General features: G+C 37.1%; 2 protein-coding genes across 3 annotated transcripts; both read left to right on the top strand.

The window, feature by feature from the left end:
* Positions 1–187: 187 nt before the first annotated feature.
* On the top strand, positions 188–5,026 carry LOC113743210 (probable sodium/metabolite cotransporter BASS1, chloroplastic). The gene is made up of 7 exons (XM_072051199.1): positions 188–841; positions 2,642–2,735; positions 2,840–2,873; positions 2,978–3,032; positions 3,443–3,526; positions 3,599–3,886; positions 4,738–5,026. Exons 1-7 carry the CDS (start codon positions 317–319, stop codon positions 4,888–4,890), a joined length of 1,233 nt encoding a protein of 410 aa, XP_071907300.1. The 5' UTR covers positions 188–316; the 3' UTR covers positions 4,891–5,026.
* Positions 5,027–6,153: 1,127 nt separating this feature from the next.
* LOC113687728 (uncharacterized) lies at positions 6,154–7,903 on the top strand. Of its 2 annotated transcripts, none has more exons than XM_027205268.2 (2): positions 6,154–7,570; positions 7,669–7,903. In XM_027205268.2, the coding sequence occupies exons 1-2, from the start codon at positions 6,527–6,529 to the stop codon at positions 7,714–7,716; spliced, it is 1,092 nt and encodes a 363-aa protein (XP_027061069.2). In that variant the 5' UTR covers positions 6,154–6,526; the 3' UTR covers positions 7,717–7,903. The 2 variants fall into 2 exon arrangements, with proteins under 2 accessions (XP_027061069.2, XP_027061068.2); XM_027205267.2 differs by having other exon boundaries at positions 6,158–7,570; positions 7,663–7,903.
* The last annotated feature ends 7,846 nt before the right edge of the window (positions 7,904–15,749 follow it).

Raw genomic sequence — 15,749 nt, 5'->3', positions numbered from 1 at the left:
TTAGAAAAAAAAAAAAAAAAAGGTACTGCAGCACAAGTTAGGGAAAAAAAAATTCTAAATTCCAGAATTTTAACAACTTTTTATGATTACTTACTCTCTAACATGTAAGCATTCCTCACTTGATCAATTACACTTGTGCACTTAACTCCGAATATTTTGGGACCCGACTTGACAGGTGGTCTTTGTTTTCATTGTAACCTTAACAAGTCAGCATGCCTCCCTGTGCTGTGTGAGTCCAGGAGGTCCACTGTCCACAATCCATAGTCCACTCTCCAAAGTCCAAACTACAGATTCCAGATTCGGGGTGGGGGTAAAAATGCAATCTTCATTGTTCATGATTCATGGAACAGCAAGAACCTGCTACCCAAATTGTAGTAGAATAGGTGGAATAGCTGGAAGTCCCACTTCAAGGAAAAACACATCTTTGAATTTTTCCAATTTCAAACTCGCTAAATCTCAAGAAAACTATCAATTTACAAAACCCGTCTCACTAGTCCCGGCTAAACCCAAAAGGTCACTTCTTTGTGGCAATTCTTCGAACGGTACTGTGAGTGTAGATGATGGTGGGAGTAGCAGCATTGCAAGTAATGCTAGCAGTGGCAGGAGTTGGATCGAGGCTGTTGGGGATGCTATTTCTACTGCTTTTCCTTTGTGGGTTGCTATAGGTTGTTTGCTGGGGCTGCTGAAGCCTAGTTCCTATAATTGGGTGCAGCCCAAATGGACTATCATGGGGATCACTCTAACTATGCTTGGCATGGGAATGACTCTCACTTTTGATGATCTTAGAGGTGCTTTGGCTATGCCTAAGGAGTTGTTCAGTGGATTTGTGCTCCAATATTCGGTCTGCTTTGCTTCCTTTACTTTTCGGTCTTCCATTTTTCTGTCTTCTCGATGCAGCAAACCAAGTATTGGATTGTTCTTGGAAGCTGTTTATGTGATGAATTGTTTGGAGGCTTGTTCAATTCTGACTTTGTTTATTGAGCAGTTCTTTTGCAGTTTGAAAATTTCTAAATGGGATTTTCTTCTCATCAGTTTTCTTAATCTGTGGGTGTTGCTTACAATTACACTTACTTAGTGGTAGTATGTAGCCTCGGGTTTTGAGATCTTGTTGAAGAGGGTACACTACTGAATCAAAGTTGCGGGTATAGTTATTTGTTAACTATCTATGGGTGGTTTGAACGAATCTTGGACTGTTGGAAAGCTAGCATTCAATCTCTATTACTTGATTCCAGTTTTTCCTCCTATCCTATGCCACTTGTATAAAGCTTTCTTTTTCTTTTCCCTTTTTCCCCCCGGTTGCTTCAAGATTCAAAGTAGTGCCCTTGTATTATCTACTGACAAAAGTCAAACCGATAAAGTTGCATTAGATGCAGGCCTCCAAAGGGGTATGTTCATTGACATTGATGGTATAATTCCACACATTTTTTGAGCTTGAATTTTGACCAAAATTTGATATGAAGCAGCTATCAGAAACGTTGGAATAGGTTAAGAAGCATTTAAAGTTGCACTTATAGTTAAATGGATCAGTCATTCTTACTGGTCATGCCTTTGATATGTGGAGGAGGAGTTGATGCTCTTTTAGTCTGAGTTTTTCTATTTGGCACTTTTGATCCACGGTGTCATCCATTTTACCATCTTGGAAGTCTTTTCCACAGAAGTTTTGCATCTGTAAATGTGATGCTCCATGCACTCAAAAAATAACTGTAGGCTACCCTAGAGCACTGATGGAAGAAGATGTGCTTTCTGTATGTCTGGTTTCAATGTCATTTAGATTGTGTTTATGGGTGAAAGTGTATAATTGATGGTTTGGAATAGAGGTGGCAAAATGGATAAATGGTTCATAATTGGTTTTGACTTAATGGATGGTGGATAAAATTTATCCAATCCATTTAAATCCATTTAATAAATGGATCTAAATGGATTAAATAAAAACCAATTATCCATTTATAATCCATTTAAATATTTTACTAGTTCCCTTATTCCACATTTTTCTAGTTTAGAAGACAGCCCATGGAAATGTAGTAGTGAGCTGATTAGTCCAAACTTACGAAGACTCCCCAAGTCCTCGGACATGTTTTTCTGAGTCTCCGAGGCCAACACCCAACATCAACTGACCGCAATGGCGAGAGCGCTGCCCCATTGGCTGGCGAGCCGTTTCAGAAGTTCATTTCCTTTCTGTTTCATTTATTTGGTTTTTAAGTAAATGGATATATATGGTTTTTGTGGATAATCCATATAAATCCATTTAATTTAATGGTTTTACTTTGATTAACCATTTAAAACCAATACTATAAATGGATAATCCAAATCCATTTAATTATGGATTATATGGATGGATAAATGGATCTCAATCCAAATTGCCACCTCTAGTTTGGAACACCAATGTTACTACAAACTGTATGATATTTGGATTCAGGCTCTGTGCTGAACTGCTTCTGTTCTTGGTGAGGGAAAATTATCTCACGTTCTCTTTTTCTTTAAAACCAAATACTTGGTTTGTCAGAATGTAAATGTGGCTATTACATAGTGCGGTTCAAATACCTCCTAGTACTAGTGTTTAAACTGAGTACTCCAGGGATATCTGGTTAGTTTGATTTCCAATTTGCCTGTAAGGCTTACAGGACTTATTTACTCCTTGCAGATAATGCCACTATCTGGATTTTTTGTCAGCAAGCTCTTGAATTTGCCATCCCATTATGCGGCTGGCTTAATTTTGGTTGGGTGTTGCCCTGGAGGTATGCCTCCATGCCCTTGGATCTTGTGCATAAACTTTTTTGTGGCAGTATTCTTTGTCTTCCCTGTTTTCCTCATACAAGTTATGTCGTGTAATGATCCTTAGGAACGGCGAGCAATATTGTCACATATATTGCACGGTAGGTAAAAATATAGAAGGTGCTTATAACAATTTTTTTTTTTTTTTTTTTTTTAAATTTTGCATGCCTTGGTTGGGGATCTTAATGGCATTCTTCTGTAACAGCGGAAATGTGGCCCTTTCAGTGTTAATGACTGCTGCTAGCACCCTATCTGCTGTGGTTGGTAACTCGTCTTGCTGTTTCAATATAGTTTTTTTTTTCCTTATTTTTTTAAATTTGATTTCAATGGATACTTTGACTGTTCCATTTGAGAATCAGCGCAACAAATGAATGATTATTGGAATTGCTTCATTTAACCTTCAAGCATGAGACTCCTATTTACTGTACTAAAAGTAGAAAGGAAAAATGCTCATTCTGATTTACGAGTTCTTATTTGAAATATAGCTGAAAAGTGCTTTAATGCTGTCCATGCACAAAATCTTCCTTTGTTCTTTCAGTACTTCTTAGATGCTTTATTTTAGTTGAAATGCTAGTCAGATTTAATGCCTGAAAAGGATTATGTATTTTCATGAAGGCACGTCATCAGAACTAATGAAAGCTTGACTGACCGTTTTAAGATTTTGTCTCAGGTTATGACCCCTGCTCTTACTGCAAAACTTGCAGGGCAATATGTTGCTGTAGATGCACCTGGATTATTTATGTCAACCTTGCAGGTAATTCTAATTCCCTGCAACAGCAGGAATTGGTTCTTCGGTTGGTGTTTTCCTGATCATTCTTTCTTGCAGGTTGTGCTTCTACCTGTTCTAGCTGGCGCGTTCCTTAATCAGTATTTCCAGAGCATTGTTAAAATTGTCTCTCCCTTAATGCCACCCATTGCAGTGTTAACTGTGGCAGTTCTGTGTGGAAATGCAATCGCACAGAGTTCTTCTACAATCCTAATGTCTGGTCAACAAGTGGTTTTAGCCACAGTTCTTCTTCATGCATCTGGATTCTTCTTTGGCTATGTGCTCTCAAGGATGCTGGGCCTTGATGTATCTTCATCTAGAACAATTTCAATTGAGGTTGGCATGCAGGTTTGTGCTTATGCAAGTTTTATGTAACTAGATTGTGATTCTTTAAACTGTGAGATTCGACAATGGAGCGTGTAGCGCCTTTTAGAAATGGACTAGTTACTTGTCATGGTGTGAAACATTTACCCAGAATTATTCCTACAAGTTTGAGATAATAATGTATATGGGTAGTATCTGAGTAGTGCTCTGCATTATGGGAGTATTGCTTTACCCTTAAGACGTTACCAGCTTAGGTCCAGTACTGCACTAAAAATTGGTGTGTTAGAGCATTTCCAAAATGTCTAAAACCTTCTACCTATTAACCCTGGGGCTTCACTTGCTGCTCAAAAGAGTAGTGCAGATGAAGATTCAGTAAGATCATAAAACTTTCTACTGTGAATTTTATCTAACCTGCTGGTACTGGTTTACATTTGATGTTATAGTTGCAAGTCAATGGTGAAGCTTGGGCTTCTGGCTGATGAATGAATGTTAGTATGAGCTTTGAGATTCATTGTGATTTTCTGTTTAGGAAAGAGGGCTAGAAAAATATTACCAAAAACACAAGTGGTAGTAAGATGTAGCCTAATAGTGGTGTCGTGCTTTTAAAAGAGAAACGAAAAAGCAAATGAAAGAGAAAAGGAAGTATAAAACTTGACTTTGATTTATTGACTGAAACAAGAAGGTATGGCGTATCATTTTTGTACCATCTGACAACGGGGTAAGCAAACGCTGAATGGCGACTACAGCTAAGTGTACAGAATTTTGCCATTTCAAAGATTTGACTAAGTTTTAAGGGAACTAATTGTCCTCTTTGAATGTGAATGACGTTATGAAGATAAGTTTGTTACTCACTTTTGCTGCTTGTCTTGTTTCAGAATTCGGTGCTTGGCGTAGTTCTTGCCACTCAACACTTTGGAAATCCTCTGACTGCAGTGCCATGTGCAGTTTCCAGTGTGTGTCACTCGATCTTTGGTAGTGCCTTAGCTGGAATCTGGAGACAATCTGTCCCTGCGCAAGTGCAGAATTAGTTCATCACAATTTGTAACTGGATTGAGAAAATGAAGAGATTTAGCATGAGAGAATTGTTCATCGAGACAGTCCAAATCCTTGGTTTCTTTAGCGGCTTATTGAATCTCAATCTATTGGTCCAAATACTTCAGCTCAGTCGTTGCTACCATTAAGTTAATCAACAAAACAAGCAAGAATTATTTCTATAGCTGCAGATTCTGCAAAATCATAGTACCATGGCAGGTTGAATATTAGTATTTGGACAGGAGGTGGATTTCTAGCTCGAGTTAGAGCTTTCTACTGTGGTTTTCCATATCACGCACAAGGGGATTCAATCATATAGTATCTGAATTAGACATGCACCTCAGAAAAGAGACTTGATTGACGTCTACATACAATTTGTATAATCTGCCTGCAAATACAAACGTGCAAGGACCAACAGCAAAATGAAGCTAATGAGAAATCGCCATCACTTGGGTAAAGTAAAACCCTTTGGGATTGAAATAAGCTGTTGAACTTTCTCAAAATCCTGACTTGGGTTGAACGGTCAATTTTGATCCGATCACTAAAAGCAAGAATTTGATAAGATGGCATCTTTTAATCATGTCCCCAAAACTAATTAAAGCTTGGCAGGGTAAGGCAAGTCTTGGGGGTTTTTTTTTTTTAAATTTACTATTATTAATACCGTGTTTGTCTCAACTTACTAGTAAGCCGAATAAACAAGGAATTTCCCCCTATAAATTCAGCAAGAAGTAATCTATTTTCAAAACAATCTCAAACTTGAAGGGTCTGTCTGGCAGGTTTGTTTATAGCCTATTTTAGAAATAATACAAAGTTTATAGCCTACAGAAATGATGGAGTTGCTAGGGAGCATCGAATCTAGAGATGGCAATTGGGGTGGATGCTCGAATTAATGAGGCAGGGATGGGATGGGGGTAAAATGCTCCTCCCATTAAAAAGCGGAACGGGGGATGGGGGACTATACCCCCGCCCTGTCCTCGCTTAAATAAAATTATATATATATTAATTATATACATAACATATTTAATATTATTAGTTATAAAAATCAAATTATTAGTTATAATTAATATTATTAGTTATACTAATAATTATATATCTATATTAACACAAATTATTGATTAGTTATATTAATACATTTATACTAAATTATTAATTATATTTTTTACTAATTATATATTTTTATTAATTATAAACCTTTACCCTACAAACACCCACAGGAGAAGTGGAGCGGGGCGAGAGCAGGGCATATGTTTAGGCAATGGGGCGGGGCATTCCTAACCGGGTCTCCATTACTTTACTAATAATTAATCAAGACAAGTGGCGCTGGAAGGAAAATTTTTCATCTAAAATTTCGAACACTGGAAGCCCAAAAATTTTACATGAGCCCAGCCCGCCAAATTCAAACTAGAAACTCAGAATTTTCAGGTCTCTTTTTGCCGCTTTTTCTTCCCACCTTCACTTTTGCTCAGTTCCTAACCCCAATCTCCCCAAGAGCCAACAGCAGACAGACTTTCAAAAGTCTCCAAATACATGCTTCTCCAAACCTTCCCCAGTTCTCAATCCCACATTTATCTCCTCCAAATCTCAATCCTACATCATTAATATCGGTATTCTGTGCGACAATTCGTTGAACAAATGGGGAACAAGCTTCATGAGTTGCCTCCCCTCAAGAGATACAAGCTCATTCAACAAGAAGAAAAGCTGACCCAGAACACCCATCCAAACCACCTCAATTTTCCAGCCCCCTCGTGCCTTCCCGCTAAAAAACGCCAAGAATCCCGCAATCTCCTCCCAATAGATCCCATTTCCACCACGGCCGCCTATTCTTTACCTGCCAAGAAGAGAGTTTGGGCCATCCAACCATTCGATCTCAATATCGAATATCATCAGCCTTTCTTGGATAATACCGAGAAATCCCAGACGGAGTCTGAAGAGGTAAACCAAATCCCAGATGCCAAAGTTGACAGTAACGCACGTGAAGGCAAGAACAAAGCAGAAGACAAGGAGGACAAAGTATCTGAACGTGAAATCCAGGACAAGGAAGGAAATATTCGACTTGAAGAATTAAATGAAGAAAATAAGGAGAATGTAGACAACGGCGATGGGGATGACGAGGATGATGGGATTTTATGTGCTATCTGTGAAAGCACAGACGGAGATCCTTCAGATCCAATTGTTTTTTGTGATGGCTGTGAGCTAATGGTTCATGCAACTTGCTATGGTCACCCTTTTACAAAAGGTATCCCAGATGGTGATTGGTTTTGTGCAAAATGCTTGGCTTCTCAATCACCTTATAGGACCAATACCTCCAATCATATTAAGCCATTTTCTTGCTGTCTCTGCCCTGTGACTGGTGGTGCTCTGAAGCCCACAACGGATAAAGGCAAATGGGCTCATCTTGTTTGTGCACTTTTCGTTCCTGAGGCATTTTTTAGTGACCCTGAAGGCAGAGAAGGGATTGACGTAACTAAGGTTCCAGACAGGAGATGGAATCAGAAGTGCTATATTTGCAAATCCAAGAATGGTTGTGCCATCGATTGCTCTGAGCCCAGATGTCCATTGACTTTTCATGTGACTTGTGCGCTGAAAGAAAATCTTTGCATTGAGTACTCTGAAGGAAGGAATAAAAAAGTCATTGTTGCTGGTTTTTGTAGAACTCACTCTGATCTATGGGAAAAGGTGAATTTCTACTTCTGCTTTAGATATTGTGCAAGAGTTTCTTTTTTTACTTTTTTTTTTTTTGGTTTTAATGGATGTTTTTCTCTTGCCAGCAACAGAGAAGTGGGAAGTACAAGATTGTGGCAAGGGATAAGCACGAGAAGTAGCAAAGATCTGTGGGTTGTGGGATCAAGAAGCACTATCTGATGAAATGCTAATTTTGCCTTAGATTTGTTGGTATTAGGAAATTGGCTGATTTGTGTTACGTGGGATTTTGTCATCGTAATAGGCAATCGTTTGATTTAGCGTGTAGTATGTGGATTCAGCCATTACAGAAAGTTTGATTCATTGTCATTCTTTGGTTTCATAGAGTATATTTACTTCGGTAAATAATTTTGTTTATACTAGTCTAACCATTATGAAAAAATAAATAAATAGTTATACGAATATATAATACATAAAAATTTAATAAATAGTAGTCGTTTCCTATGAAATATCAAACAATTTTTAGCTACCCTTTTTCTTTTTGGATTTATAAATCAAATGATTTAGGTTAATTATTCAATGAATCAAACTTTTTGGATGAAGAATTTATAAATGGATATGGATGAAGAATTCATAAATGGATAGAGATAAAGATGATAATATGTAAAAAATATAGCATTTGTCTAGATAATCTCGTAATCTGAAAACACAAATAATAAATATAGAAACCAAAGTAGATCTTGGAGATAAAAAAAAAAAAGAATTCATGATAATAATTTAGATTAGGATAAAATATAGAAACCAAATATGTGGATTCAGTCGTCATAGAAAGTTTGATTCATTGGCATTCTCTGATTTCATGGAGTATCTTTACTTCAGTAAACAATTTTTGTTTATATTAGTTTAAAAACCCGTGCTATGCACGGTAGAATGTTATGAAAAAATAAATAAATAGTTATAGGAATATATAATACATAAAAATTTAACAAATAGTAGTAGTTTAACATACGAAATATCAAACAATTTTGGGAAAATCGTCAATTTAGTCCCTAAATTTTTTTTTTCTGTCAATTTAGTCCCTATACATTATTTATAGCCAATTTAATCCCTAAACTTATATTTCGGTTCCAATTAAGGAGTTTAGCGGTGGCGCCACCGCATAATTTCCATCGGCTTCCCAATCTAGCAACCCAGAAGGGGTACTTTAGGGACTTCCACATTCTATTTTCCTATTATTGTGAATCGGGTCAGTTTGTGCTAAGCGGACCGGTAAAATAGCTGCTGGTCTTCCAGCCAGGTGGAAAATGCTCCAATATAAAATGCTTTAAACGAGCATAAATTTCTCCACGTTATTTTTGGCCGGTGTCAGCATCTAACATTTTCAGTTGACCGATGGAGGAGTGGACTTTGGACCGATCGTCGTCAGAATTGTAGCCGTTAATGGGGCATTGCTGCGCCAAAAGTGTTTCAGTCTCAGTCCGCAAGGTCGACGATCCCGTCGCCGCCTTCGATGGTCACCCCTCCGCCACTGCCACTTTCGCTGGTAACTCGGGTACAGCAGATCACCGCCGGAAGCCCAAGGCCAGCAATATCTCCGGGCCCACCATCGGCCAACGGTCACTCCAATAAGAGCACGCCAGCTCATTCCTTTGCCGCCAGCCCATGGCAGAGTCCTTACCTTGCAGGTGTTCGGCCTTCGCCGTCGGAGGCGAGAACTCCAGGGAGGAAGCTCCAGGGAGGAAGTTTAGGTGGCCCTTCCCCCTTCCTTGGCTGGCAAAGCCCATCATGTCCGCGATTCTAAAACAACAAGGGGCGCCGGCGAAGCCGAATGAGTGGCCGATACCTGAGCATGACGAAGGTGGAGCAGCAGACAGTGAAGGAAAAGAAGTGGGAAAAGAATTTCGTTGCCAAGTATGAACTGGGAAAAGAAGTGGGGCGTGGACATTTTGGACATACATGTTGGGCCAAAGGAAAAAAAGGAGAGCTCAAGAATCAGGTAGGAGCTGTGAAGATCACTTCCAAAGCTAAGGTGTGTGGTATGTCTTTACAGTTTGCACCACTTCAAAACTCCTCCCTTTTACATGTGTGCTGATTTTTCGATTTTGCTTCTTTATTTTCTTTATTTCTGCGGACTATGGGCTCTGTTCCTCGGATATGGGGAACCTGGGATTTTAGAAGATGATGATGAAGATGATACAGGGGATTTCCGTTTGAGAAGACAAATTGAGAAGATTTGTGATGGCTGGTGAGAATAGTAAAGTTAGCCGTGCAAGGATAAAAATAAGATGAAAGTCAAAGAAAAATATGAAAAATATCGAAATCCCTAAAATACCCCTTCTGGGTTGCTAGATTGGGAAACCGGTGGAAATTATACGGTGGCGCCGCCGCTAAACTCCTTGATTGGAACCGAAATATAAGTTTAGGGATTAAATTGGCCATAAATAATGTATAGAGACTAAATTGACAGAAAAAAAAGTTTAGGGACTAAATTGGCGATTTTCCTAACAATTTTTAGCTACCCTTCCTCCTTTTGGATTTATAAATCAAATGATTTAGGTTAATCATCCAATGAATCGAACTTTCTGGATGAAGAATTTATAAATGGATAGACATAAAGATGATAATATATAAAAGGGAAAATCGCCATTTTAGTCCTTGAACTATTTTACTTATGCCAATTTCATCCCTCAATGTTTTTTTAGCCTAATTTAGTCCTTCAACTTAAATTTATTGTCCAATTAAATCCTTTCAGGAACGCACCACCAATTATTCCGGCACAAAATCACCACCCAATTAAGGGCAATCCAGGAATTACAAAGCAAGGGCCAAAGCTAGAACCCAAAAAACTAAAAAGGGGAGAAAAACAAAATTTCGACCAAATTGGGATAGAAAATAGAGATCGTCAAAAGTTCTCTCCAGGACCATCACCAGTATCATCAAAAGTTCTAAAGAAATTCGCTCAAGTCGTCTATCTACCTTCCATCAAATAGGGGTTGAAAAACTTGAAATGCCTCCTTAGCAAGTCTAGCCTGTCCAGTTTTCGCATACCCAGAAAATCATAGTGATTCATGAAACTACAATTCTTTTAAGCATTTCATCAAACACTATTCCGGCTTTTCTGACAAAATGCAATCTAGAATACATATTGAGCAAAGAACTACACACAATGTAGAGTGCATATTGAGCAAAAAAAGCTGCTCACAAAAATATCCCACAAATGAGCTGTTTTTATGACAATCACACAAGATTTTACCCCAATTAATGAATCCTTTGGGCAATAAAGAAAACTCGAGAACTATGGCTAGAAGGAAAAGACCAGTGGTCGACGGCAAAAGACACAAACATGTTTTTGTTGGAGATGGGTCGGGGGCGGCGAATGAGATGTTTGAGGCGGCCAATGAGGAGGATGTCCAGAAGTGCTCCTAAAAACAGGTCGAGGAGAAAACGGTTGGCGATGGCGGCGGTGGTCGAGAGAGGGTAGAGGAGGAGGGAGAGGATTAGAGGGCAGAAGAGGTGACCGCCCCCTGAGAATTCGAGGAATTTGAGGAGCCTGTAAGGATTGTTGGGCGGAGGGAAAGGGCAGTGTCAAATTTAATGAGGTGGCGGAGGATGATGGTAGAATTGTTGGGGATGTTGAGCCTATTTTTTGCGGGTTTGGATGGGTGGATTCGGCGGCCGTCACTCCAGGGAGTTGTCTACCAGCCGCTTCTCTGGCTCCCTCAAGCCTGGATCGAGGAAGATCAACCCAAATGACGGCGGATCGGGTGGGAATAGGCACCCTAGCCATAAGGGCCAAAAACTATGGAAAGAGTGTGACGTGATTGGGGAGGAAGGATTGCTGGAAGACCCAGAGTCACGAAAGCCCCTTCCCAGGTGGTGCTATTTTCTCGTCTTCATTGTGGGATTTTTCTCGTTTGGTGATTCCGTTATCTGCTGGTTATCACGAAAGAGTGTAGTTTCATGAATCACCATGGTGATTTCGTTAACCAGCAGATAACTAGTTTGCCAGATTCCAGCCACTTCTTTTGCAGATTTTTGTTTTTCTCCCTAATTTAGTGTAAAATTTTTGTTTTACCCTTTTTGATATTTGAAAATTTTCCAATACATTAGATGAAAATTTTTCATATTTCTTTATTTTAATGTAGGACATGACTTGTACTTCCATTCTTGCCCCTGGTTAGGTAGTGTTTTTTCATGTTGGAAAAGGTTTAGTGGGTGGCACCACCATAAAAGGATTTAATTGGATAATAAATTTAAGCTGAAAGACTAAATTAGGCTAAAAAAACATTGAGGGATGAAATTGGCATAAGTAAAATAGTTCAAGGACTAAAATGGCGATTTTTCGTATATAACAAATCTAGCATTTGTCTAGATAATCTCGTAATCTGAAAACACAAATACTAAATATAGAAACCAAAGTAGATCTTGGAGATAAAAAAAAAAAGAATTCACAATAATAATTTAGATTAGGCTAATACATCTTTACTATACTAAAAATGAGAGTTGGGATTGCTACAATAAATATGGACCGGTTATCCCGTGATTGTTGTGACTTTGAAAAGCGTTTTGGTCTTTTGCCATTCAGTAGTAGTGGCTTCGCTGGAAATTCGCTGCTGTCCGCGTGGCCTTGTTTCCTCTGATTCTTAGCAATTTAGGCGATGAGTTCACTGCTATCTGCATGACCTTGTCCCCTTGATTCTTTCCGTGGCCTTCTTTACCAGGTGTTTCTACTTTTAGTACAAGGGAACCTTGCACTTAGTTGCAAGCTGCTGCCCGGTTGATTTTTAAGTCCAAAGGGTCCTCCTGTTTTGGAAAAAAAATAAAAAAAAATATATGAAGGACTCCCGTGGCCGTGTAAACATTTTTTTTCCAAAAGGATAAACTTTCTTCATAAAAAAAATGCAATTTAAGAAATGGATTATAGTTTTTAAACTTTTACAGTAGTCCTAATTTTTCTTTCGAGCATGAAAAAATGATTCTATAAATACATATTTTCGGATTTTAAACACGAGTTTGTTACCCCATTTGTAAAATAGATCCACCGCCTAAATTATGGGCAACTTCGGTGGCTTTTGCATTCGTGCTTCAGTTGTGTGCTTGGTCAACTTTGGTGGCTTTTGTGTTTGTGCTTCAGAGTTCAGATGTGTATTTGTATCTTCATCGTATAGTTGTAGTTGCTTCAGCTCCCCTGGTGAGTGGGCGGTGGGTGGTGTCCGAAGCGGTCTACGGGAGCCGCACAAAGCTCTCTTGCCTATGTAATCTTGAGAGAAAGCTATCTGAAAAGCAACATATTGAATGTGTTTCTTTCTCTAATTGAAGGCCTGGATTTGGCGGTTTTACAAGGTGAAGTTTTCGCACTCTCACCTAGCTGATCTTGTGAGCAAGCCATCTCAAAAGCAATTTCTTCTTCCAATTAAAAGCTTCGGGTTCCATAATTTTGCAAGTTGAACTCTTTGCTTTATTTCGGCCTTTTGGCCCTTTTCTTCCTTATAATGTGAGGTCTAATGAGTCCAAATGTTTGTTCAAATCATTGCAATGGTTCACCGAAGGGTGTTAAAAATTTTAGAGAAATTTTATAGGTTTCAACTGTTATGAAATGGGAGCCATTGTTAGACTTGCTATGGCCATCTTGCTGCATGATTATGGTTTTTCTGGTGATCAGTTTTTATGTTTTTGTCCCACTTGAAAGAATTTGCAGAACAATTGAGTGCATATGAGGTATCTACAAGGATTTGTCTAATGCATTGATTACGCATTTTAAGTACAGTTTTGGCCTCAATAAAGGCCTATCTGTCCTTCAAATTTCTTTCATTTAATATGAATGTGTATCGTCTTTGTTGGGTATATTTACTTGGACCAAGTGATGTCATCCTGTATTTTACAAAATTATATCTGTCAGCTGTACTTGTTTAACTTAGCACAAGTTAATCACTTCTATGGCATGGTGAAAGTTGGGATTGAAGTAAAAAGACAAGAGATCCCATCCAATTAATGATCTTTTTCTTGGTTGATTAGGTAATTGTTGATCATTCATTTTTTATGTGCTCTAAATTAAAGGTAAGCATATCACCGGTGCTAGCATCACTTGTATGCACAAATTCATAATACTCGCATGTAGGATCAAGTTTGCTCTTATGCAATTATGTCTTGATGTCTTGTCTTGTTGAATTAAAATTACTGGCTACTCTTTAAGGCCATTAATTTCAGAGTAAGATTATTATGGAATTTACTGGCTTGCCCAATTTGGACCATGTAACAACCTATTACAGTTAGTTTATCTTTATTGTTCTAGCAAAAAAAATCTCATTGCATTGACTGTTAGATCGTCGATAATTTATTGCAGTTATGAAATACTAATATATCAATACTAATATATCGTATCGATATCTCACTTCAAGTCAATTAGTAGTCCAAGTCCAGTAGGTACAAAAATCTCTTCAGCATCATAAAGAAATTGAGTAAACAAATAACGACAATAACCAATTTACCTAAAGTCAAATTTCCCATAGACCATAGTTACTAGCACCCATCATGTATTTAATATATAACCATTTTATATTAATTTGTTTCCCTTCATTTGATCTTCTTTAACATAGACCCAGGGCAACCTCACGCATCGCGTGAGGCTGAAAAAAACTAGTAATAAAAAGGGTAAAAAACAAAAAAAAACCCCCTGTGATAAACCTAATAGACAGAAAAGCCCCCCATGGTTTCAAAATATACAACACGACCCCTCATGCTTTGAACTAAATTGTAAAGGTGACGGAATCCGTTAAACTTAACGGAAATTAACAAAATGACTAAAATGCCCTTATATAATAAAGCAAAAGACAACTCAAAAAAATCATTTGTTTTATTTTCTAAATAGAGAGAATTGAGGGTTAAGGGGTAGAATAGGTATATTTGATAAAAATTAGGTATAAAATTTTTTTTTAGATTCCAATAAGTCATTTCCGTTAAATTTAACGGATTCCGTCACTTTTACAATTTAGTTCAAAGCACAAGGTGCCGTGTTGTATATTTTGAAATCATAAGGGGTTTTTCTGTGTATTAGGCTTACCACAGGGGGCTTTTTTGTTTTTTACCCTAATAAAAAAGATGTGGATTCAGCCGTTACATAAAATTTGATTCATTGGCATTCTCTGGTTTCATGGAGTATCTTTACTTCGGTAAACAATTTTTGTTTATACTAGTCTAGAAATCCATGCTATGCACGGTAGAATGTTAAGAAAAAATAAATAAATAGTTATAGGAATATATAATACATAAAAATTTAACAAATATTAGTAGCTTAACCTATGAAATATCAAACAATTTTTAGCTACCCTTCCTCCTTTTGGATTTATAAATCAAATGATTTAGATTAATCATTCAATGAATCAAACTTTCTGGATGAAGAATTTATAAATGGATATGGATGAAAATATATAAATGGATAGAGATAAAGATGATAATATGTAAAAAAATCTAGCATTTGTCTAGATAATCTCGTAATTTGAAAACACAAATACTAAATATAGAAACCAAGGTAGATCTTGGAGATAAAAAAAAAAGAATTCACAATAATAATTTAGATTATGATAGTATATAATAAAAAAGATGTGGATTCAGCCATTACAGAAAGTTTGATTCATTGGCATTCTCTGGTTTCATGGAGTATCTTTACTTCCGTAAACAATTTTTGTTTATACTAGTCTAGAAATCCATGCTATGCACTGTAGAATGTTATGAAAAAATAATATCTAATACATAAAAATTTAACAAATAGTAGTAGCTTAACCTATGAAATATCAAACTATTTTTAGCTACCTTTCCTCCTTTTGGATTTATAAATCAAATGATTTAGGTTAATCATTCAATGAATCAAACTTTCTGGATAAAGAATTTATAAATGGATATGGATGAAGAATATATAAATGGATAGAGATAAAGATAATAATATATAAAAAATCTAGCATTTGTCTAGATATTCTCGTAATCTGAAAAACAAATAATAAATCTAGAAACCAAAGTAGATCTTGGAGATAAAAAAAAAAAAAAGAATGCACAATGATAATTTAGATTAGGATAATACATAATAAAAAATATGTATGGACCAGAAATCAATTTAGAGTTTGAAAATTAAGATTTTGGAATCAACTCATTACCTTTTAGAAATTAAAATAAATAGAAAATTTATAAAAAAAGAATTGAGAGTTTGAAAATAATTTAACTT

The sequence above is a fragment of the Coffea arabica genome, chromosome 5c, assembly GCF_036785885.1.
Source record: "Coffea arabica cultivar ET-39 chromosome 5c, Coffea Arabica ET-39 HiFi, whole genome shotgun sequence".
In the NCBI taxonomy this organism is placed as follows: domain Eukaryota; kingdom Viridiplantae; phylum Streptophyta; class Magnoliopsida; order Gentianales; family Rubiaceae; genus Coffea; species Coffea arabica.
Note: the sequence above shows the minus strand (reverse complement) of the source record. Positions and strands in the feature narration are given on the sequence as shown.

Bases quoted from the DNA above. Each gene is read 5' to 3' on its own strand.
- LOC113743210 (XM_072051199.1), top strand. From the start codon at position 317: ATGCAATCTTCATTGTTCATGATTCATGGAACAGCAAGAACCTGCTAC. The intron at 3,033-3,442 runs GTTGGTAACTCG...ATTTTGTCTCAG, and splicing joins CTAGCACCCTATCTGCTGTG to GTTATGACCCCTGCTCTTAC. The intron at 3,887-4,737 runs GTTTGTGCTTAT...GTCTTGTTTCAG, and splicing joins CAATTGAGGTTGGCATGCAG to AATTCGGTGCTTGGCGTAGT.
- LOC113687728 (XM_027205267.2), top strand. From the start codon at position 6,527: ATGGGGAACAAGCTTCATGAGTTGCCTCCCCTCAAGAGATACAAGCTC. The intron at 7,571-7,662 runs GTGAATTTCTAC...TTCTCTTGCCAG, and splicing joins ACTCTGATCTATGGGAAAAG to CAACAGAGAAGTGGGAAGTA.